Source organism: Arachis ipaensis, chromosome B03 (assembly GCF_000816755.2).
Source record: "Arachis ipaensis cultivar K30076 chromosome B03, Araip1.1, whole genome shotgun sequence".
In the NCBI taxonomy this organism is placed as follows: Eukaryota; Viridiplantae; Streptophyta; class Magnoliopsida; order Fabales; family Fabaceae; genus Arachis; species Arachis ipaensis.
In genome coordinates this window covers 90,645,808-90,670,190 of record NC_029787.2, presented here as the reverse complement: position 1 = coordinate 90,670,190, position 24,383 = coordinate 90,645,808, and the positions used below count along the sequence as shown (strand labels likewise).

At 39.2% G+C, this 24,383-nt stretch overlaps 1 protein-coding gene across 1 annotated transcript; it reads left to right on the top strand.

The window, feature by feature from the left end:
- Positions 7,975–9,961, top strand: LOC110269488 (molybdopterin biosynthesis protein CNX1-like). The gene is made up of 4 exons (XM_021117352.1): positions 7,975–8,016; positions 8,162–8,354; positions 8,448–8,554; positions 9,241–9,961. The coding sequence occupies exons 1-4, from the start codon at positions 7,975–7,977 to the stop codon at positions 9,262–9,264; spliced, it is 366 nt and encodes a 121-aa protein (XP_020973011.1). The 3' UTR covers positions 9,265–9,961.

Sequence of the window (24,383 nt, the reverse complement as noted above, 5' to 3'; positions counted from 1 at the left end):
TAAGTGTATTTTCTTGAGTTGTCTGCCATCTCTAATGAGATTCTGGCAGCTTGCACCTCAAAGATCCCTAGTTTCTCCATTACAGAGAGTGGCATTAAGTTTATTCCTGACCCCAGGTCACACAGAGCCTTCTCAAAGGTCATGGTACCTATGTTACAGGGAATTAGGAATTTACCATGATCCTGTTTCTTTTGAGGTAGAGTTTGCTGAACCAAGGCATTTAGTTCCTTGATGAGCAATGGAGGTTCATCCTCCCAAGTCTCATTACCAAATAATTTGGCATTCAGCTTCATGATTGCTCCTAAATATTGAGCAACTTGCTCTTCAGCAATGTCTTCATCTTCTTTAGAAGATGAATAATCATTAGAGCTCATGAATGGTAAAAGGAGGTTCAATGGAATCTCTATGTTCTCTAGATGAGCCTCAGATTCCTTTGGTTCCTCAAAGGGAAACTCCTTATTGGTCACTGAATGTCCCAGGAGGTCTTTCTCACTAGGATTCACGTCCTCCTCCTCCTCTTTGGGTTCGGCCGCACCAAGTAAGGTAATGGCCTTGCACTCTCTTTTTGGATTCTCTTCTATATTGCTTGGGAGAGTACTAGGAGGGGTTTCAGTAACTCTTTTACTCAGCTGGCCCACTTGTGCCTCCAAATTTCTAATGGAGGACCTTGTTTCATTCATGAAACTTAAAGTGGCCTTAGATATATCAGAGACTGTATTTGCTAAGCTAGATGGATTCTGCTCAAAATTCTCTGTCTGTTGCTGAGTGGATGATGGAAAAGGCTTGTTATTACTAAACCTGTTTCTTCCACCATTATTAAAGCCTTGTTGAGGCTTTTGTTGATCCTTCCATGAGAAATTTGGATGATTTATCCTTGAGGGATTATAGGTGTTTCCATAGGGTTCTCCCATGTAATTCACCTCTACTATTGCAGGGTTCTCAGGAGCATAAGCTTCTTCTTCAGAAGATGCCTCTTTAGTACTGTTGGATGCAGCTTCCAATCCATTCAGACTCTGAGAAATCATGTTGACTTGCTGAGTCAATATTTTGTTCTGAGCCAATATGGCATTCAGAGCATCAATTTCAAGAACTCCCTTCCTCCGAGGCGTCCCATTACTCACAGGATTCCTTTCAGAAGTGTACATGAACTGGTTATTTACAACCATGTCAATGAGTTCTTGAGCTTCTGCAGGCATTTTCTTTAGGTGAATGGATCCACCTGCAGAATGGTCCAATGACATCTTTGATAATTCAGACAGACCATCATAAAATATATCCAGGATGGTCCATTCTGAAAGCATGTTAGAAGGACACTTTTTGGTCAGTTGCTTATATCTCTCCCAAGCTTCATAGAGGGATTCACCTTCTTTTTATTTAAAAGTTTGAACATCCACTCTAAGCTTGCTAAGCTTTTGAGGAGGAAAGAACTTGGCTAAAAAAGCCGTGACCAGCTTATCCCAAGAGTTCAGGCTATCTTTAGGTTGAGAGTCCAACCATATTCTAGCTCTGTCTCTTACAGCAAACGGGAAAAGCATAAGCCTGTAGACCTCAGAGTCAACCCCATTGGTCTTAACAGTATCACAGATCTGCAAGAATTCAGTTAAGAACTGAAAAGGATCTTCTGATGGAAGTCCATGAAACTTGCTGTTCTGTTGCATCAGAGAAACTAATTGAGGCTTTAGCTCAAAATTGTTTGCTCCAATGGCAGGGATTGAGATGCTTCTTCCATGTAAATTGGAATTGCGTGCAGTAAAGTCACCAAGCATCTTCCTTGCATTGTTATTATTTTCGGCCATGTCTCCTTCTTTTTTGAAAATTTCTGTTAGATTTTCTCCAAAGAGTTGTGCTTTAGCTTCCCTTAGCTTCCTCTTTAGAGTCCTTTCAGGTTCAGGATCAGCCTCAACAAGAATGTTCTTATCCTTGTTCCTGCTCATATGAAAAAGAAGAAAACATAAAAGAAAATATGGAATCCTCTATGTCACAGTATAGAGATTCCTTTATGCGAGTAGAAGAAAGAAAGAAATTCGAACACAGAAAGAGGGAGGGGTTCGAATTTTTAAGAAAGAGAAGTGTTAGTAGATAAATAAATAGTTAGAAGGAGGTGAGAGAGAAGAATTTTTGAAAATAATTGAAAAGAAAAGAAAAATATTTTTTTAAATTAAAGTTAAAATTCAAAAATTAAGAAAGGAAAATAAAACTAAATCAAATTAAAATTTAAAACAAATAGTTAATTAAAAAGAAATTTTGGAAAAGAGGAAGGTGATTTTCGAAAATTTAAATAGAGAATTAGTTAGGTAGTTTTGAAAAAGATATGATTGAAACAAACAGATAGGATTAGTTTGAAAAAAGATTTGAAAATCAAATTTAAAAAGATAAGTGGTTAGAAAAGATTTGAAAAAGAAATTTAAAAAGATTTGATTTTGAAAATTAAAGTTGGTTACTTGACTAACAAGAAACAAAAAGATATAATTTAAAATTTAAAGATTGAACCTTTCTTAAGGGACAAGTAACAAACTTTAAAATTTTTGAATCAATCACATTAATTGTTAGTAAAGATTTTGAAATTATGAAAAAAAAAATATTTTTGAAAATCAATTTGAAATTTTTGAAAATATGAAAGAAAAAATAAGAAATATTTGATTTTTGAAAAAGATTTGAAAAAGATAGGATTTTTAAATTAAAAATTTGATTTCACTCATAAGAAACAACTAGATTTTAAAAATTTTTGAAAAATTCAACTCAAATTTTCGAATTTTATGAGATGAAAAAGGGAAAGATATTTTTTTTTATTTTTGAATTTTTAATGAAGAAAGAGAAAAACACAAAAAAGACACAAGACATAAAAATTATGAATCAAAACACACAATGCATGCAAGAACACTTTGAATGTCAAGATGAACACCAAGAACACTTTGAATGTCAAGATGAACACCAAGAACTTTATTTTTAAAAACTTTTAAGAAAAGAGAAATATGCAAGACACTAAACTTAGAAATTGACAATGTTTAGGCACTAACAAATTGAAAATGCATATGGAAAACAAGAAAAGATACAAAACATGAAAAACTAAAGATCAAACAAAGACAATCATCAAGAACAACTTGAAGATCATGAAGAACATCATGCATGAGTTTTCGAAAAATGCAAGAAAGAGATAAACATGCAATTGACACCAAACTTAAAAACTGACACAAGACTCAAACAAGAAACATCAAATTATTTTTGGTTTTATGATTTTATTAAATTTTTTTTGGTATTTTTTTCGAAAATTAATTGGAAAAAAAATTAAGGATTTCAAAATTTTTAATACGAATTCCAGGAATCATGCAATGTTAGTCTAAAGCTTCGGTCCAGGAATTGACATGGCTTATTAGCCAGCCAAGCTTTCAGTGAAAGCTTTGGTCCAAAACACTAGACATGGCCAATGGCCAGCCAAGCTTTAGCAATTCATTACATACAACAGCTAAATTTCTGGGGAAGATAAAGAAGCTCTTCTCTTAAGGATAAGTGAAACCTCGGTCCAAAGGATTAGACATGGCTTAACAGCCAGCCAGGATTCAACATATCTCTTGAAACTCTAGAATTCATTCTTAAAAATTCTGAAGAACATAGAATAATATAAAATTTTTTTTATTATATTATTTTTTTTTGAAAATTTTTCGAAAATAAAAGAATAAAAACAAAAAGCTTAAAATTAAAATAAAATTACCTAATCTGAGCAACAAGATGAACCGTCAGTTGTCCAAACTTGAACGATCCCCGGCAATGGCGCCAAAAACTTCGTATGCAAAATCGTGATCGTTCATTCCTTGGCAACGGCATCAAAAACTTAATACGCACGTTCATAATCTTAGTTCTTTGTCACAACTTCGCACAGCTAACCAGCAAGTGCACTAGGTCGTCCAAGTAATAAACCTTATGTGAGTAAGGGTCGATCCCACGGAGATTGTCGGCTTGAAGCAAGCTATGGTCACCTTGTAAATCTCAGTCAGGCGGATTCAAATGGTTATGGATATTTGATAATTAAAATATAATTAAAATATAACACAGGATAGAGATACTTATGTAATTCATTGGTGAGAATTTTAGATAACTGTATAGAGATGCTTTTGTTCCTTCTGAATATTTGCTTTCCTACTGTCTTCATCCAATCATTCCTACTCCTTTCCATGGCAAGCTGTGTGTTGGGCATCACCGTTGTCAATGGCTACATCCCATCCTCTCAGTGAAAATGGTCCAAAATGTGCTGTCACCGCACGGCTAATCATCTGTCGGTCCTCGATCATACTGGAATAGGATTCAGTAATCATTTTGCGTCTGTCACTACGCCCAGCACTCACAAGTTTGAAGCTCTTCACAGCCATCCCTTCCCAGATCCTACTCGGAATACCACAGACAAGGTTTAGACTTTCTGGATCTCAAGAATGGCCGCCAATAATTCTAGCCTATACCACGAAGACTCTGATCGTAGATCAAGAGGCTAAGAGATATGCATTCAAGCTTGTTTGCATGTAGAACGGAAATGTTTGTCAAGGACGCGTTCATAAGTGAGAGTGATGATGAGCGTCACATAATCATCATATTCATCATGTTCTTATGTGCGAACGAATATCTTAGAGAAGAAATAGGCTTGAATTGAATAGAAAAACAATAGTACTTTGCATTAATTCATAAGGAACAGCAGAGCTCCACACCTTAATCTATGGTGTGTAGAAACTCTACCGTTGAAAATACATAAGAACAAGGTCCAGGCATGGCCGCATGGCCAGCCTCCCAAAGAAGGTTCAATCCTCAAAACATGATTAAAAGATCCATAGATGGATAATAGTAAAAAGTTCTATTTATACTAAACTAGTTACTAGGTTTACAGAAATAAGTAAATGATGCAGAAATCCACTTTCGGACCCACTTGGTGTGTGCTTGGGCTGAGCATTGAAGCTTTCACGTGTAGAGGTCTTCCTTGGAGTTAAACACCAGTTTGTAACCTGTTTCTGGCGTTTAACTCTGCTTTGCAACCTGTTTCTGGCATTTAACTCCAGAATAGGGCAGAGAGCTGGCGTTGAACGCCAGTTTGTGCCATCTAAACTCGAGAAAAGTATGGACTATTATATATTTCTGGAAAGCCCTGGATGTCTACTTTACAACGCAATTGATAACGCGCCATTTGGATTCCTGTAGCTCCCGAAAATTTACTTTGAGTGCAGGGAGGTCAGAATCCAACAGCATCTGCAGTCCTTCTTCAGCCACTGAATCTGATTTTTGCTCAAGTCCCTCAATTTCAGTCAGAAAATACCTGAAATCATAAAAAAATACACAAACTCATAGTAAAGTCCAGAAATGTGATTTTTATTTAAAAACTAATCAAAATATACTAAAAACTAACTAATTCATACTGAAAACTATGTAAAAACAATGCCAAAAAGCATATAAATTATCCGCTCATCAACACACAAGGATAGGATAGGAGAATTGGAGACATTATCCTTGGGTAGTTCAATTTCTTCCTTGATGGAGCCAATTCCAAAGAAATGTGGTGACCCTGGCCCTTGTTTGGTGTCTTGATGTATTGGTGGGCGCACTTTTCATGATTGTATGTGTGATCTAGGAGCTTGTGTAAGCATCATGCCACTATCCATTTTTGCGCGGTTGAATTTAGCTCCGTTAAAGAAGTCGGTGGCGAAGTTTACCTTAGCCGATAAAAGTGTGATCACGGTGATAGGAATTGCCGAAGATGTACTTGTGGCGATCGAGGATTTGGTTTTTCCGGTTGACTTTTACATCCTTGAAATGCCTCCAACAGAAAATAGAAGCTCATCCTCCGTTCTACTTGGTAGACCTTCCTTAAGACCTCTAAATTGAAGTTAGATTCCTTCACCAGCACATATTCCTTTGAGGTTGGAGACAAGACTATCAAGTTCAATTTGGATGAAGCCATGAACACTACAAGAAAAAAGGCCTATGGCCACGCTTTTTTTTTGCTACGCTTTAAAAGCGTGGCCAAAAGTGGTCCATGGCCACACTTATGTGAGGGTGGCGTTTGAATAGAGATTTGGCCACATTTTTTTTGCTACGCTTTAAAAGCGTGGCAAAAAGGGTCAATGGCCACGCTTTTATGAGGGTGGCAGTTGATGCGAGATTTAGCCACGTTTTTTCTGCCACGCTTATAAAGCGTAGCCATAGATAGATTTCGGCACGTTTTTAAAGCGTGGCAACAGAAATTTGTTATTGTGGCGTTTCAGAAGCGTGGCCGTTTCTTACAAGCCTTTTGGCACGCTTGAAAAGCGTGGCCAAAAGGTTCCCCCAGAAAAAAAAATTAAAGAAGCTCGAATAAAACAAAAACGCCTGCCCTAGCCCCTTCGTGATTCAAAGACTTAAGAAAAAAAGCCCTAGCTAACTCCTTTTTTGTGCCCTGCCCTGACTCCTCCTTCGAAAGCCCCAATGGCGACCACCAATCTCCGTTGTGCCTCACCGCTGCCCCCTTCGAAAGCCCTAGCTAACCCTTCTTCATTGTGCTCGCCTTAACCCTTCTTCAAAAGCCCTAACCCCTGCCCTCACCGCGACGACAACACTCCAACGAAGAACGACGAAGCCCTCCCTTTCGCGCTGCCGCTCGCTTCCTGCTTCCTCACTTCCGTGAAGAACGACGAAGCCTTTCCTTCCGCGCTGCCGTTCGCTTCCTGCTTCTTCGCTTCCGTGAAGAACGACAAAGCTGTAACATCTGACGAGGTGGAAAAGCGCTAGTTCCAGCTTCGAAGAAGGCTGTAGGTTTCTCCTCTTTTTGTTTTTCTGCATTCAGATTCATGAGGATGACTCTAAGTTATTCATTGTTTTTATTATAATTTCTGACCTTGGATCTGGGGCTTTCAGCGAGAGTTGTATACCATCAGATCCAATTGTTGCGTCTGGAACTAAAACACGTCGAATAACTACAGATTCTTCACCCGATTCTAAAGTCAGAGTGGCTATTCTTATGGGGTTTGGTTTACACTGCAGGCTTTGGGGATTCTTAGTTTGTGTGTAGCTGATGATTGGTGTTCTGGTTTTTGTACTTTTTCAATTGGTAAGTTTTTCTTTTTGGTGCTGCTTTTGCAATTTTGGTTGCATTTATTTATCTTTTTTGAAAATTTGAATCTTTGAATTGAAAGCTTCGGGTTCTGCTGTGTGTGCGTGTGTGTTTTTTTTTTTTGTTTTTTTTGGGGGGGGGGCTGCTCAACCCTGCTAATGTTTGCAATCTCCCCTGACGCGCTTTTTCTGTGCAAAAGCATGTCTAGTCCAAATGTTAGTAAGAATTAGGGCTTTTTGTGTGTAGTTATTAGATTGTGATTCCCCTTGCTTCAAAGGACATTTTTGTACCGTCCAAATTTTAGGCTTGTTCCATAACTTGAAAGTGTATGTTTACTTTCTTCACCATGGGGTTGCTGTTTATTTGGTTGTTTAACTTGTATTAGTTTCACTGTTTCAGCGTATACTTTCCTTATGCTAATATATATGTCTGGTAACCTCTTTTTTAATTTTGGATCCATATCAGCAATTGTTCAGAGCTGAGTAGAAAGTATCATTTTTTGGTGCATTGGATTTCAAGGCTGTATTATTGGATATAAGTTTGGAAACTCTAGTAGAGTTTGAAAGTTTAAAAGATCAGGGGAATATTAATGCTCAATCTACCTGTTACATAGAGCTTGTGAACTGCTTTGAGAATATTTGGAACATCAGTCAAGCCTGGCTCTGAGGAATAAGCATTTTTATACCTTATCTGGAGTTGATTTTAGAATAAGCAGACTGCTACAATAGATATTGTTTGCTGTGCTCTTTCTAGATAGAGTTGCTTTTAGATGGTTCTGATGGAAATTTTGCACACACTGAAATCAAAATTCATATTTTTTCTTTAATTATTATTATTATTATTATTATTATTATTATTATTATTATTATTATTATTATTATTTGAAACTGTTGCATTAAAATATCATTAGAATGGTTAAAGTGCCCATATCCAACTTTTTCTGGAACTACAAGGTTAAATAGGGATTTCATGTCTTATCAGTGTATATACCCTTTTTCCAATGTCAAGAAATGGTTTCAGTGGATGGTACACAATGGTGCTGTGTAGGAAAATTTTGTGTGTTGTTTTTGTTCTTTTTTTTTCCTCCCTTAATGGAAGCATCAAAATTTGCTAACTCCTTTACTTTTAAACAGTGGTCCCAGGGCTGTTTCTGTTGTTAATTCTTCCTCGGAAAGACTAGGAGGAGCAAAAGTTGTCGCTACTGCTGTGGCTCCAGATGATGTGGCAAAAATTCAGGAGTTTCTAAAAAGATGGAGTGATGTTGAACATGTGGATCTTATACTTACCCTTGGTACATTTCTACACACATCAGTTTCGCTATTGAAGTCCAACAATTCTAGTTTTGTTGAATTGATTTCCCATTTTATTTTCCTTTCCAATCAAGGTGGGACCGGCTTTACCTCACGAGATGTAACACCAGAAGCTACAAAACAGTTGATTGAGAAGGAAACCCCTGGTCTTTTGTATGTAATGACGCAAGAAAGTTTAAAGGTATGAAACTCTTGCATTTTCTGGTTTTTCAGTTTGATTAAATGATTAAATTTTATGCATGCTTAAATATGTAGACGTCATGTGCATTCTTGGTCTACTTCACTGGTGGGTTGAAGCCAACATTTGTCAATTTCTCATTTGAATTGTATAGTTGGTATTGCCTTGGGACTGTGGCTTTCTAATCGTTAGATAATTATGGTTGTATCATACTTAGTTTAGGGAAGTTTCATATTAATTAATTGCTTCGAATGGTTCTCCAGGGATTCATTGTATTGTTTTATAGATTTGATTAATTTGTTAAGTCATGGTCTTTGATTTGTTGATATTCAGATCATTAACATGCCCGGAAACCCAAAGAAAACTGCTGAGTGTATGGAGGCCTTATTGCCTTCACTTATGGTTGTAGAGCTGAGTTATATTTTATTTCTGCAGGGGAAGCTATCTTGTTCCTAATTTTGTTTATTTTTCTATTTTATGTCAGTAGAAGAGTTAGAATGAGTGCGAAAATGGTGTTTCTTGTGAATGATTGAGCTTCTTTTATTTCCCCAGTTGTTAAGACAAGAAGTTAAAATAAATGAACATGAAAATTTAGTTTCCCAGTTTATTTGCTTTTAGTTTTCAGATGTTTACTACCCTTGTTTTTTGGTAGTTTTTCTTGTTTCTCACTCTGGTCTCATTTGTTTCAGTTTCACCCAAGGCACCTAAACTAAAGCCAATAGCTATTATTATTTCAGTTTATTTGCTTTTACGATGTTTCAGTTTCTCACTCTGGTCTCATTTCTTTTAATATTGAATTTTGTGAATTGGTGCATTTGGTTTGCTTGGTTTATGCTATTTGTTATTATCAGTATTAATGCACGCCAAGTGCTCTCTTATATGCCTCTTTGATATTCCTCTCTGGTTTATGCATGTTCACAATTCTGAATTCTTGTTTCTCTATCCAAGTTCATATTTCTATTTTATATACATTACAATATAAGAAGCTAAGGAATAAGAGATCTAGTTTGCTTATTGTTTAAGATTGCTAAATCATAGTGGCAAAGAATCTTAATTCACCAGTGTTTATCATCAATGTCATTGAAAAAACACACCTTCCTCACACACAATATTGTTAATAATAAGTCTTAAACAAAAGTGAAGAAATGTTGCTTTTATTTGGAAAATTGGAAGGTTTATTATTAAGCTAATAAAAAACAGTTCATCCAAAATTTCATAAGATTGTTACTTTTGGTGGAACTAAAATTTTTATTGAATAGAAAAAATAATTTTCAATTTAAGCAATCATACATATTGATATAAGATTGATATTTAAACACAATGAATGGTAAAATTTAATGCATATTTGGATCCAGCACGCAATAACATCACAACTTGGACTCCTTTATGAATGAGCTATACAAGAACAGAGAAAAAAATGAATTAGATCATTTTATCTTAACAAGGCTTGAATCTCTGACGGCCACACCTCTGGTTTATAGTTCTGGGCCGTATTTTTTACAAAGTTTGGAACGAGCTTGCTTGCTTTTTAGTCATTTAGTTTGTTTCTATAAATGGAATTCTGTATTTGATTGAAGTTTAATTTAAGTAGCAAGTCTGTAATCAAACCAGTGCATATATATGAGTTGGTTATGGCTGTGTTGTGTTGAATGTGTTAGTTGAATTGATTTATCTTTTTTGTTAATATTATTTTTGGGTGCTATGGAATTATAGAATAGAATAGAACTGATGTTATTAAACTCTGAATTGATTTACTTTTGTGTTGTGTTGAATTGAAAAGCTGCATTCCTCTTGAAAGTTGAAACCAAGTTAATACTATTGTTTTAACTCTTTCCTAGCAGTCAATAGGCATTTGGTTTAAATATGCATGTAAGTTGTTACAAAGAATTTGATACTTGATACTTAGCTAGCCTAAAATATGTTTTGTTTTGTTACTTAAGTTCACAACTATAACAGGTTTTGGGATCACGTTTCTGTGTCTGAAATGTGAAAATCCTTGGTTTTTCAGCTGTGCCTCTGCTTTTCTTTATTTTTTTAAGCTGTCCTTTTTCTTTCTTTTTCACTAATGTATGTGTTTTTTAAAGCCTCACAAACTTTAATTTCAAGTTTCAGGCTTTTTTTCCTTTAGGGAGAGGAGACAGAGGTGAGGAGAGGAGAGCTTGTTTAGACTAGAATTGATACCCCTTCTTATTTCTTTCTTTTTCATTTAAAAAAAATGTTTTTGAAGTACTTGGTATTAAATATGCTGCCTTTTTAAATTAGTTTCTTTTTAGCTTCTTTTATAAAGTAAGGATTGTTGGGACTTTTTAGTTCTACAGTTTTTAAAAAAGCTCACTGCCTTACACTTGCTGAGTTATCTTATAAATGAAGTGAATGCATTTACTGAGTTATCTTTACAACTTTTTATATTAAATATATTGCATTAATGAAGTACTGTATCTATCAAGTAGCTGTGCAAGGAAAAATGGTCACTAGAGTACATTTATGGGTCCATATAGTATTTAATGTGAACTAATAATCTTCTTGTGTCAGTGTGTTTTGAAGAGAATTGAACGAAATTAAATGGAACTTTTGCTATTGAATAATATTGAAGTATATTGAATGTCAATGTTTATATAGCCTCTGGATTATTAAAATTTGAATTGTTGTGTTATATTTGAATTGTTGTTGTATATTTTATAATTGCATAAACTTCTAGCAATTTTGGTGCAGGAAATATCAGCTTTCTCTCTAATTAATAAGTTCTGCTGTTTCTGTGGTACTATTTTGCTGTTGCTTTGGTACTAATTATCTACTGCTGAACTGCCACTCGCTGCTGCTGCTACCTCTCTAATTCTGCTTCTGCTACGCTACTACTTTGGTGCTGTTGCATAAACTACTAATTATACTACTTTGGTGCTTTTGCTGAAAATAATTTCTCTCACAATGATGATCAGTAATCATGAAGTTTTGTATTTTGTAATGAAGTGTAAATGAAGTAGATAATGTAACCCATGTTGGAATTGTAATTCATGTATTAGGAAATTGCTAGTGGATGAGACTTTGATTTTTGGTATTTTGTTACAGTATATCATGTGATCAAACACTTTTTTTCTATGACAAGTTTATGAAACAAGGATTAGTTGATTTAAAGTTAGTAGTCATCTTTTAAATTTTAAAATTATCCATGATTAAGGTTTATAAAAAAAAAAAAAGAGTGCTAATATAGGTACTGAACTTACAGCCACGCTTTAAAAGAGTGGCCATATTGTACAGCAGTAATTAACAGCCACGCTTTATAAGCGTAGCTCTATCTCACAGCTATTGGCACGTTTTAAAAGCGTAGCCATATGTCTTGCTATTGGCATGCCTCAAAAGCGTAGCTATATCTCCACTTGTTGCCATGCTTTGAACGTGTGGCCATAATATTACAGTATGCATCAACAGCCACACTTTAAAAGCGTAGCTGTATCTCAAGGCTATTGTCACGCTTTAAAAGCGTAGCAATAGGTCTTACTATTGGCACGCTTTAAAAGCGTAGCCATATCTACCTATTGGGTCGCTTTCAAAGCGTAGCCATATGTCATACATATGGCCACGTTTTTAAAGCGTGGCGATTTTTAAAAGCGTGGCAAAAACAAAAGCGTGGCGATAGGTCACCAAAAGCGTGGCGATAGAGCAACCGGCACCCTTGCAGTTGTGACCCTTTAAAGCGTGGCAAAAAGCTATCGCTACACTTTTTTGGACTTTTCGCCACGCTTTAAAAGCGTAGCAAAAAGCTTGTTTTCTTGTAGTGGAAGCATCCTCCCAAAGAGCATTCCGTTCTCCGATGTGATGTAATCGATGAAGTAGTAGTGGAAGTGCAAGAAGAAGACCACCACAAGCTATGCTACCCTATTATTGAAGAGACGAATGACCAAGAGGATGAACATGGGAAAATTGTTGAGAATGAACTCCGTGAGCTTGATGAAAAGGAACCTCAGCTTGAGGCAAAGAGTGAACTGAAACCTCTTCCATCTCATTTGAAGTATGCTTTCTTAGAGGACAACCAATAGTTTCCGGTCATTATTGCTAGTGAGCTTTCGAGTGAAGAAGAAGATAAGCTCCTAGACGTTCTATGAAGGTACAAGAAGGCAATTGGTTGGAGCCTAGCTGATATTGTAGGGATTGACCCTCGCAAGTGCATGCATCGTATATTTCTCCAAGAGGGAGCTAGGCCGGTTAGGCAACAGCAAAAAAGGCTCAACCCGACCATCCTTGATGTGGTAAAGAAGGAGGTCACTAGGCTACTTAATGCGGGTATCATCTACCCAATTTCTGACAGTGAATGGGTAAGCCCGGTCCAGGTTGTTCCCAAGAAATCGGGCATCACTGCGGTTAAAAAGGATGATGGAGGAGTGGTCACCAAGAGAGTACAAAATGCGTGGCGCGTGTGCATCGACTATAGAAGATTGAACGCCGCTACAAGAAAGGACCACTACCCTTTGTCCTTTATCGATCAGATGTTGGACCATTTGGCGGGTAAATCCCATTATTGCTTTCTTGATGGATTTACTGGTTACTTCCAGATTCACATTGCTCCTGAAGATTAGGAAAAGACCACATTCACTTGCCCTTTTGGCACCTTTGCCTACAAAAGGATGCCATTTGGACTATGTAATGCACCTGCTACTTTTCAGCGGTGTATGACGAGTGTTTTTTTCGATCTAATGGAGAATTGTCTAGAAGTCTTTATGGATGACTTCAGTGTTTATGGAACTTTATTTGATTGTTTCTTAGAGAACTTTGCCAAAGTCTTAGCTAGATGTGTTGACACCAACCTTGTCTTGAATTTTGAAAAGTGTCACTTTATGGTAAGACAAGGTATAGTGTTGGGACATGTAGTTTCTCATGAAGGTATTTCTGTAGACCCGGCCAAGGTCGATGTTATCACCACTTTACCTCACCCCTCATCTGTGAGGGAGGTCCGCTCGTTTTTATGACATGCAGGATTCTACAGGCGCTTTATCAAAGATTTCAGCAAGATTGCTTTGCCATTGTCACGCCTACTCCAAAAAGATGTAGACTTTGAGTTTGACAGTGAATGTGTGAAAGCGTTTGAAGAGCTAAGGAGAGTTCTTACCAAAGTACCGATTGTGCGAGGCCCCAATTGGACGTTTCCATTCGAGATAATGTGCGATGCGTCAAACCATGCTGTAGGTGCCGCGCTTACACAGCGCGATGGTAAACTCCCTTATGTCATTGCTTACTCTTCTAAAACACTGGATGCAGCACAATCCAACTATACCACTACTGAAAAGGAACTCCTAGCTATTGTTCATGCTTTAGATAAATTCAGATCTTATTATCTAGGATCAAAGATAGTGGTATACATGGATCATGCAGCTTTAAAGTACATTACTGACAAAGAATGAGCCAAAGCCTAGACTTATACGTTGGATCTTGCTTTTGTAAGAATTCGAGATTGAGATTTGGGACCGGAGTGGGTCTCAAAACCTGGTTGCAGATCATTTAAGCTGCATTGAGAATTTAAAATTTGACCCATTTCCGATCAATGATTCATTCCCATTAGATAGTTTGCATGCTGTGTCAGATAGCTTTCCTTGGTTTGCCCCAATGGCGAACTACTTGGTTGCAAAACTCTTCCCTCCTAACTTTTCTAAACACCGAAGGGATAAGTTGAGGAGTGATTCCAAATACTACATTTAGGATGACCCTTACTTGTGGAAGAGGAGCATAGACCAAGTAATCGAAGATGTGTGCCGAAATCTGAAATTCAACCCATTCTTGAAGCTTGCCATTTGTCCAAATGTGGCGGCCACTTTGGCCCACAAAAGACCGCTGAAAATTGGATTGTGGATTCTGGTGGCCAACCTGATTCAAGGATGCTAACGGGTTCTGTGTGTCTTGCCATCAGTGTTAGAAGTCGGGAAACACATCCCAAAGGGATGAGATGCCTCAGCAACCTATGTTGTTCTATAAGATATTTGTTGTATGGGGCATTGACTTTATGGGACCGTTTCCCAACTCAAGTGGGTATTTATATATTCTGTTAGTGGTTGACTACGTGTCAAAGTGGGTAGAAGCAATACCTACCCGCCTTGACGATGCCAATACCGTTGTTTCTTTTATTAGAAATCACATTGTATGCCGTTATGGGTCGCCACGAGCAATCGTGAGCAACCAAGGATCCCACTTTTGTAACAGGAAAGTAGAGGCACTGCTTAAGCGCTATAGAGTGTCGCATAAGGTTGCTACTGCTTATCACCCACAGACCAATGGGCAAGCGGAAGTGTCCAACCGGGAGATTAAGAGAATCTTGGAGAAAGTGGTCAATCCACAAAGGAAGGATTGGAGCCTCCGGTTAGGAGATGCACTATGGGCGTATAGAATGGCCTACAAGACTCCGTTAGGGATGAGCCCCTTACGGATCGTCTATGGTAAGGCGTGCCACCTTCCGGTAGAGATTGAGCATAGAGCCTATTGGGCGGTAAAGCAATGCAACATGGATTTAGCCAAGGCGGGTGAAGCCAGGAAGTTATAGCTAGAGGAGCTCGAGTGTTTGAGGAACGAATCATATGAGAATGCCTGGATCTACAAGGAAAAGACTAAAGCATTTCATGACCATCACATCCGGAAAAAAGATTTCCAAGAAGGTGATGAGGTCCTCCTCTACAACTTGAGGCTTAGATTCATGCCTAGCAAGCTCTGTTCTAGATGGGAAGGACCTTTCAAGGTGAAGGAAATAAAGCCCTATGGAGTGGTGGAGTTGTTTGATCCTAAAAGTGAAGCAACCTTCAAGGTGAATGGACATAGAGTGAAGAAGTATCATTGCTACAAGCTCCCAAAAGATCTAGAGGTGTTCCTATTGGCAGATGCACCTAAGGAAGGAGAAGCTTGAGCGACTGACCGTCCAACTTAAGGACGTTAAAGAAAAGTGCTTGATGGGAGGCACCCCACCGTGGTAAGATCTTCCTTATGTATACCATCTAGTTTGTAGCTTTAAATTCTTGTGAATTTTGTGATTTCTTGATGTTGTTGATTGCATAGAATTGCTAGCCTTATTGTTCTTGTTGGATAGATAGGATGTTCATATAGTCTTCATCATTTTAGTATGGATGAATTATTGAAGTTAGAGAAAATACTTTGTCTTGAATGGTGCATGAATTTATAAGTGTTTTCTTGCCCACTAGCTTAACCACCTGCCAGAAATGTGTTAGAATAGCTCTTTATATATTGTGAGAAAAAAAAGGAAAAAGGTAAAAAGGGCATCGACGCGCCAGCGCACCGTGCGCGCGCGCGCCGGTGGTGCATTTCTAACTCCTGGGCTAAAAACCCGAGAGTTATTCCCACTTTATGCCCATCTCGTGCCAGACACCCACGCATCTGCGTGCTTGCCTCCTGCGCGCCCTTTGTAATTTAGCCGATGGTGCTACATAAACTCCTTGGTACAAAAACCAAAGACTTGTGCCACACTTGTGCCTAGCCTGTGTCCACACCGACGCATCCGTGCATTGCGCGCATCTGTGCCAGTCGCCAATCCACTCAAGCACGCATCCGCACACTGTGCGCGTCCGCGCGCCTGTGCTGCATGCCAACTCTGGTACAAATTACCCGAGACTTGGGCCAACTTTGTGCTACTCCTATGCTAGGGGCACAACCAACTTCGCGCGTGCGTGCCAATGACGTGCTTGTGTCCCTCGCTCCACCCTCACCGACGCGCCAGCGCACTGTGCACGCGCGCGCCGGTCGCGCTAACCAGTTTTAAAGCTGCGCACTCTGCCTCTCTACCCCATTTCTTTCTTATTTCTCTCTTCCCCCTTCTTCATCACCTCTCATCTCTTCTTCTTCTTCTTCCACAATCTACCACCACAGTCTCCCGCTACTCACCGGCGACCACCACCACTTCCAGTAGCCCTACATCTCTTCTCTCCTTCTCATTCTCACAAGAAGAGAACTTCACTTCCTTCTTTTCTCCTTCTCAAGGTTCTACTTCTTCCATAACTCACTTATTGCTTTCTTTTCATAATATCTTCTTCTAGTTAGATTTTTCTTGTTGATTGGTATGCGAAATTGTTACTCTGAGGTTGTAAAATTTGGTGTTCGTTCTCTCCCTGTCAATGGCGCTAATAACTGGTGCACAGAACTATGGTCCAAACATAACTTCACAACTTCGCACAACTAACCAGCAAGTGCACTGGGTCGTCCAAGTAATAAAACCTTACTTGAGTAAGGGTCGATCCCACGGAGATTGTTGGTATGAAGCAAGCTATGGTCACCTTGTAAATCTCAGTCAGGCGGATATCAAATGGTTATGGAGTTTTCGAAAATTAATAATAAATAAACAGAAAATAAAGATAGAAATACTTATGTAATTCATTGGTGAGAATTTCAGATAAGTATATAGAGATGCTTTCGTTCCTCTGAACCTTTGCTTTCCTGCTGTCTTCATCCAATCCTCCCTACTCCTTTCCATGGCAAGCTTTCTGTAAGGGCATCACTGTTGTCAATGGCTACATCCCATCCTCTTGTGAAAAAGGTCCAAATGCTCTGTCACGACACAGCTAATCATCTGAGGTTTTTGATCATACTGGTTACTAGGGTTTACAGAAGTAAGTAATTGATGCATAAATCCACTTCTGGGGCCCACTTGGTGTGTGCTTGGGCTGAGCTTAATGTTTACACGTGCAGGGCTTCTTTTGGAGCTGAACGCCAAGTTGTAACATGTTTTTTGGCGTTCAACTCTGGTTTGTAACGTGTTTCTGGCGTTTAACTCCAGACTACAGCATAGAACTGGAGTTCAACGCCCTTTTGCGTTGTCTAAACGCGGCCAAAGTATGGACTATTATATATTGATGGAACGCCCTGGATGTCTACTTTCTAACGCAATTGAAGGCGCGCCATTTTGAGTTCTGTAGCTCCAGAAAATCTACTTTGAGTGCAGGGAGGTCAGAATCCAACAACATCAGCAGTCCTTCTTCAACCTCTGAATCTGATTTTTGCTCAAGTCCCTCAATTTCAGCCAGAAAATACCTGAAATCACAGAAAAACACACAAACTGACCTTTTCAGATTGTGACTCAGCTTTGCTAAAGTCCCCAATTAGAGGTGTCCAGGGTTCTTAAGCACACTCTTCTTTTGCTTTGGACCTTGACTTTAACCGCTCAGTCTCAAGTTTTCGCTTGACACCTTCACGCCACAAGCACATGGTTAGGGACAGCTTGGTTTAGCCGCTTAGGCCAGGATTTTATTCCTTTAGGCCCTCCTATCCACTGATTCTCAAAGCCTTGAGATCCTTTTTATTACCCTTGCCTTTTGGTTTTAAGGGTTATTGGCTTTTTGCTCTTGCCTTTTGGTTTTAAGAGCTTTTGGCTTTTTCTGCTTGCTTTTTCTATTTCTATTTTTTTTCGCCATTTTTTTTTCTGCAAGCTTTGTATTCACTGCTTTTTCTTGCTTCAAGAATCATTTTTATGATTTTTCAGATTATCAAATAACATGTCTCCTTGTCATCATTCTTTCAAGAGCCAACATATTTAACATTCTTAAATAACAACTTCAAAAGACATATGCACTGTTCAAGCATTCATTCAGAAAACAAAAAGTATTGTCACCACATCAATATAATTAAACTAAGTTCAAGGATAAATTCGAAACTCATGTACTTCTTGTTCTTTTGAATTAAAAACATTTTTCATTTAAGAGAGGTGATGGATTCATAGGACATTCATAACTTTAAGACAAAGTTATTAAATACTAATGATCATGTAATAAGACACAAACATGGATAAGCACTTAACATAAAGAAAACGAAAAACAGAGAATACAAGAACAAGGAATGAGTCCACCTTAGTGATGGTGGCGTTTTCTCCTTGAGGAACCAATGATGTCCTTGAGCTCTTCTATGTCTCTTCCTTGTCTTTGTTGCTCCTCCCTCATTGCTTTTTGATCTTCTCTAATTTCATGAAGGATAATGGAGTGTTCTTGATGTTCCACCCTTAATTGTCCCATGTTGGAACTTAATTCTCCTAGGGAGGTGTTGATTTGCTCCCAAAAATTATGTGGAGGAAAGTGCATCCCTTGAGGTATCACAGGGATTTTTTGATGATGAGCTTCCTCATGTGTTTCTTGAGCTCCATGAGTGGGCTCTCTTGTTTGCTCCATCCTTTTCTTAGTGATGGGCTTCTCTTCCTCAATGGCAATGTCTCCTTCTATGAAAGCTCCAGCTGAGTAACATAGATGGCAAATAAGATGAGGAAAAGCTAGCCTTGCCAAGGGAGATGACTTTTCGGCTATTTTGTAGAGTTCAAGAGAGATGACATCATGAACTTCTACTTCCTCTCCAATCATGATGCTATGAATCATGATGGCCCGATCCACAGTAACTTCAGATCGGTTGCTAGTGGGGATGATGGAGCGTTGGATGAACTCCAACCATCCTCTAGCCACAAGCTTAAGGTCCAGTCTTCTAAGTTGAACCGGTTTGCCTTTTGAGTCAATCTTCCATTGAGCTCCTTCCACACATATGTCCATGAGGACTTGGTTCAACCTTTGATCAAAGTTGACCCTTCTAGTGTAGGGGCGTGCATCTCCTTACATCATAGGCAAGTCAAACACCAACCTCACATTTTCCGGACTAAAATCTAAGTATTTCCCCCGAACCATGGTGAGATAATTCTTTGGGTTTGGGTTTTTACTTTGATCATGGTTCCTAGTGATCCATGCATTGGCATAGAACTCTTGAACCATTAGGGTGCCGACTTGTTGGATGGGGTTTGTTAGAACTTCCCAACCTCTTCTTTGGATTTTATGTCGGATCTCCGGATACTCATTTCTCTTGAGCTTGAAAGGAACCTCGGGGATCACCTTCTTCTTCGCCACAACATCATAGAAGTGGTCTTGATGAGCTTTGGAGATGAATCTTTCCATCTCCCATGACTCGGAGGTGGAAGCTTTTGTCTTCCCTTTCCCTTTTCTAGAGGATTTTCCGGTCTTGGGTGCCATCAATGGTAATGGAAAAACAAAAAGCTTATGCTTTTACCACACCAAACTTAGAATATTGCTCGCCCTCGAGCAAAAGAAGAAAGAATAGATGAAGAAGAAGAAGAAATGGAGAAGAGGTAGAGAGAGATATGTTTCGGCCAAGAAGGGGAAGAGAGGGTTGTGTTGTGTGAAAATGAAGAAGAATGGAGGGCTTTATATAGGGAGAGTGATGCGGGGAAAACTTGTCTCTCAACAAATCTTCCTTAGGCAAGTGTACCGAAGTTGTCGTCAAGTAAAAACTCACAATAGAGTGAGGTCGAATCCCATAGGGATTGATTGATCAAGCAACTACACTTAACATTGTCACTAACATTCCAATGCACCCCTTTTGCCTCACGTTAAAACCCACGTTAACTAGGTTAACGTGGCTTTTAACATTGCCTTGTCAACCTTCGAGAATGTTAGTGACACTCAACATTGTCACTAACGTTCCAGTGTGCCCCTTCTTGCTTCACGTTAAAGCTCACGTTAACTAGGTTAACGTGGCTTCTAACGTGGCCTTTGCCATCCTTCAAGAACATTAGTGACATTCAACATTGTCACTAACTTTCCAATGTGCCCCTAGGTCTCACGTTGAAGTCCACGTTAACTAGGTTAACGTGGCTTCTAACGTGGCCATTTTTTAGCCATCCCAACGTTAGTGACAATGTTGAGTGTCACTAACGTTGGCTCATCCTTCATTTCTCATCGTTAGCTTCCACGTTAACCAGGTTAACATGGAAGTTAATGTGACTCTTGGGGGTTGTGTGGTTGCTTCAACGTTAGTGACAATGTTGAGTGTCACAAACGTTGTCGACAACTCTTCATCCTCTACGTTAGTTCCCACGTTAACCAAGTTAACGTGGGAGTTAACGTGGTACTTTGCACCATAGGCCAACGTTAGTGACAATGTTGAGTGTCACTAACGTTGGCTTCTCTTCCCCCCTTTAACGTTAGAGGCCACGTTAACTAGGTTAACGTGGCTTCTAACGTGGCTACTTATGAGTGATTGCCAGCGTTAGTGACAATGTTGAGTGTCACTAACGTTCTCGAAGGTTGACAAGGCAACGTTAAAAGCCACGTTTAAAACCATTGATGCCTAGCCTTATTGCTTACTCTTTTTCTTTTGTTTTTCACTTCCATTGTTCTTTCCTTTTTCTCTTATTAGGATTTTGTTATTAACTTAGTCTCATGAGTGTATCCAAAGCAAAGTATTCAGGTCAGATGGTTGTCCTCCTAGCCTTGTGGTTTAACCAACTTAGCTAACTTATGACTACCCCAAAGATTCATGAATGCACTTCCACAATATGAACTCTACCCTGGTCTTTTAAAAACATAAACATTCTCTTCTTTATTTGATAAAAAGGGACAAGCTTACAAGTAAATAAGGGAGTGATGTAGTGACATAAAGACCAGTGCACATAGACTCTCTTCAATACCAAAAACTAAAAATAACATGATTTGAAAAAGGTTTAAACATAACATGGAAGCAAGTTCTATTTCATACAAGATCTTCCTTATTTAAAACACAAAGAAAGATGGAACAAAGAAGGAACTCCACCACCTTTTACTGTTGTGGGTGTCCACGCTCTTTTCCTTGCTTGTCCTCCCTGTTTCATCTTGTATTTCCTCGCATCCGTGCCAATCTTGCTTGCTTCCAATCCTCGAGTGCCTTCCTCACTGACTCATGACTCTCTTCCACCCTTTGTCTTTCCTTTCATGCTAATTCATCCTTCATCTCATCATACTTGGCTATTCCTGGATGCGATATTGGCAGCTGTCCCACTAAGTAGCCGAGCCTGGCTTGAGTATTTATCTGATGTCCTGTTTGACTGATGTAAACTCCTTCTGCGAATGCCCTTTGCTCGTTCAATAGTTCTGCCTGTTCTATTTGTCTTCGATGCATCTCATGTATGTGTGCCCCTTGATGTGCTTGGATGTTGATTAGCCTCTGGGTGGATTCTTGTTGCTCGTTTTGCCTTTGTTCCATCCTGTTGAATGCTTCTCCCCATTGTTGTCCTTGGCTTAGTTGCTGTTCCATCATTTGCCTTTGCCACTCATCTTGCTGCCCCATCATCTGTAGTTGAAGCTCTTTCTGTGCTCCTTGGCTTTCCAAATATTGTCTAGATAAGCCATCAATGGCTTCCTGTAATTGGTGCATGTCCAAGGTCTGTGGTGCTTGTCCCTCTAAGACTTGTCCTTCAACTACTGGAGGGGCTGTCCTCTTTCTTTGCTTCCGTTGAGGTAGGGGGAGTGCTGCAGCATTCATCCTAATGAACGTTATTAGAATATCTTCCTTTATCCAAACGGGGTCCTCATCTTCAAAAACCACCCTAGCTTTCTTGCATATTCGGTAAATAGTGCTGGGGTAACCTAATGTTCCTCTTGAGTCGCTTTTCTCTGCCATCTTTCTAATTCCTTGAGCTATGATCTCATGAACTTTGATTTCTCCTCCCTTGAGTATACAATGCAACATTGTTGCTCTCTCGAGATTCACCTCCGAGTTGTTTGCAGCCGGGAGAATAGACCTCCTCACTAGCTCGAACCACCCCTTAGCTTCAGGAGTGAGATCTGTTCTCTTAATGAACTTTGGTTTATTTCCTGCACCCCTTTTCCAGTCAGCTCCTGGTACACACAGGTCTAGTAAAATCTGGTCATAATTGGGGTTGTTGTCCAATCTTGAGTGGTAAGTTTCTTCTTCAAATGGTATAGACCGTAGCTTCAATGCCCTCATTACATTCATGGGACCAAAATCCACCATTGTCCCTCTCACAAAGCTTGTATATGACTCATCTTTCTTATCATACCTGACTGCATTTGCATAAAATTCTCTTACGAGATTTGCATTCACCTTAGTGACCGGGTCAGTGAGGAGCTCCCATCTTCTCCTTGCTACCTTCTCTGTGATTTCGGGGCATTCAGTCTTCTTAACTTGAAATCCCAGCTCATAAATGATTTCCTTATCAACCATCCACCCGTATTGCAATGCATGATGCAAGCTTCTAAATCTCTTCTCATCATAAGGGTGTTCTTCCATGGGTTCCTTCCCCTCCCTTCTCTTAGAACTTGAAGATGCCATGAATGATGACTTAATATGTGAAGGTGGTAAGGTTGTGGAGACTTTTGGTTGTTTAGGGTTTTATGGCAATGAGGAGAGTGAGGGGAGGAATGTTTATAATTGGATAGGGGGTGTATTGTACCGAAATGAAGAGTGGTGAAGGTGTGTGATGACAATGAAGGGTGGTATGGACAAGGGTTGTTTATATAGAGAAGTTTTGAGAAAATGGAGGGTGTAGATTGATGAAGTGGTCACTTGATGGACGGTTGGGGTTATGCATGGCTAGAAGACAAGGATCATCACTTTATGATGGGGATTGCTCGGTCTTCTAGGGGTCCCATTTTTTCAATGTTGCATGGCAACATTTTCCAACGTATTCCCTCTTTAGAACAAGTGTGTAGCCCCTCTTCTTTAAGTGGTGAAATTTCCCCTATTTAAGTGTCCAATCAATCCCTTTTTATGCTTCTTTTCCTTTCCTATAAAGATTTGAAATAAGGGAATTAATATATAAGAAAATTAAAACTCTATGGCTAGAATAAATTGAAAGAAAGGATTTCATTGTTTGTTTATGAAATTCAACTAACTAACTAACTATTGGTGGTTCCTTATATGCATTTTGGTGGCACCATGGGGTGACACCAAACTTAGTTTGAAGCATTGTGATGAAAGTTTTGTGTTCAAAGCTCCCAAGACTAGCATGCAACTTGGTTTGCTTTGAACACCAAACTTGTTCCTCACTATATTCTGCATAAGAAGATTTTCACCAATTGTTTGTTAAGTTTGGATTGAAGCTCATAAAGATTGCCTTATTCATTATCATTTGAAAGCATATAAAACATGGGTTGCCTCCCATGAAGCGCTTCTTTAGCGTCACTAGCTTGACGTTTTTCTTTCATCACGGTGGTTGATAGTGCTTAAAGTCCTCCCCTCTTGCTGTGGACTTGTATCCATTGGTTGGATCAATGATCTCCACATGTTCCAGGGAAAGAACTCTGTTGATAGTGAAGACCTTGGGTAATTGAGATGGCACATTAGGGAGATTAGGGGGAATATCTGGGAAGTAGGCTGAGACAACTCTATCCCCTGGAGAGAAGTCTTCTGTAGGGATCTTCTTGTTCCTCCATCTCCTTGGTACCTTCTTCTTTGTTTCTTTTGAGGTTGCCTTCCCCTTGGTGACCTCTTTTCTCCAAGGAGTTGTGATGTTGTCTTCACCTGCCTCTAGAGGTTTGGGTTCCTCCAACGTTTCCTTGAGCTGTGGCAATTGCTGTTTTCCTTGTTTGTCAGTTAAGGGGGTCTCAGAACGAACTGGCTGTGCTTCAGTGCTTGTTTCCTCCTTCAGTGTCTCATTATCATTTGTGCTTACTTCCTTGTCCTCTTGATCTGTTTCTTGTGAGAGTTTGAAAACATTGAAGCTGAGTCATTCATCATGGATTCTCAATATTAGCTCCCCTTTCTCTACATCGATAAGTGCTCTGGCCGTAGCTAGAAATGGTCTTCCCAATAAGATTGGGTGAGTGTGACTTTCTTCCATGTCAAGAATGACAAAGTCTGTTGGGAGAAAGTACTTCCCAACCTTTAGCAACACATTTTCCACCACTCCTATTGCTTGCTTTTGAGTTTTGTCAGCCAGTTTGATAATGACATCTGTAGGCATTATCTCATTGATCTGCAGCCTCTTCACCAGGGAAAAGGGCAGTAAGTTGATGCTGGCCCCTAAATCGCATAGTGCTCTGTCGAACATATTTTCACCTATGGCACAAGGGATATGAAAACTTCC

Coding starts and splice junctions, on each gene's coding strand:
- LOC110269488 (XM_021117352.1), top strand. CDS start 7,975: ATGGTTAAAGTGCCCATATCCAACTTTTTCTGGAACTACAAG. Junction 8,017..8,161: donor ACTTTTTCTGGAACTACAAG/GTTAAATAGGGA, acceptor CCTTAATGGAAG/CATCAAAATTTGCTAACTCC. Junction 8,355..8,447: donor GGATCTTATACTTACCCTTG/GTACATTTCTAC, acceptor TTTCCAATCAAG/GTGGGACCGGCTTTACCTCA.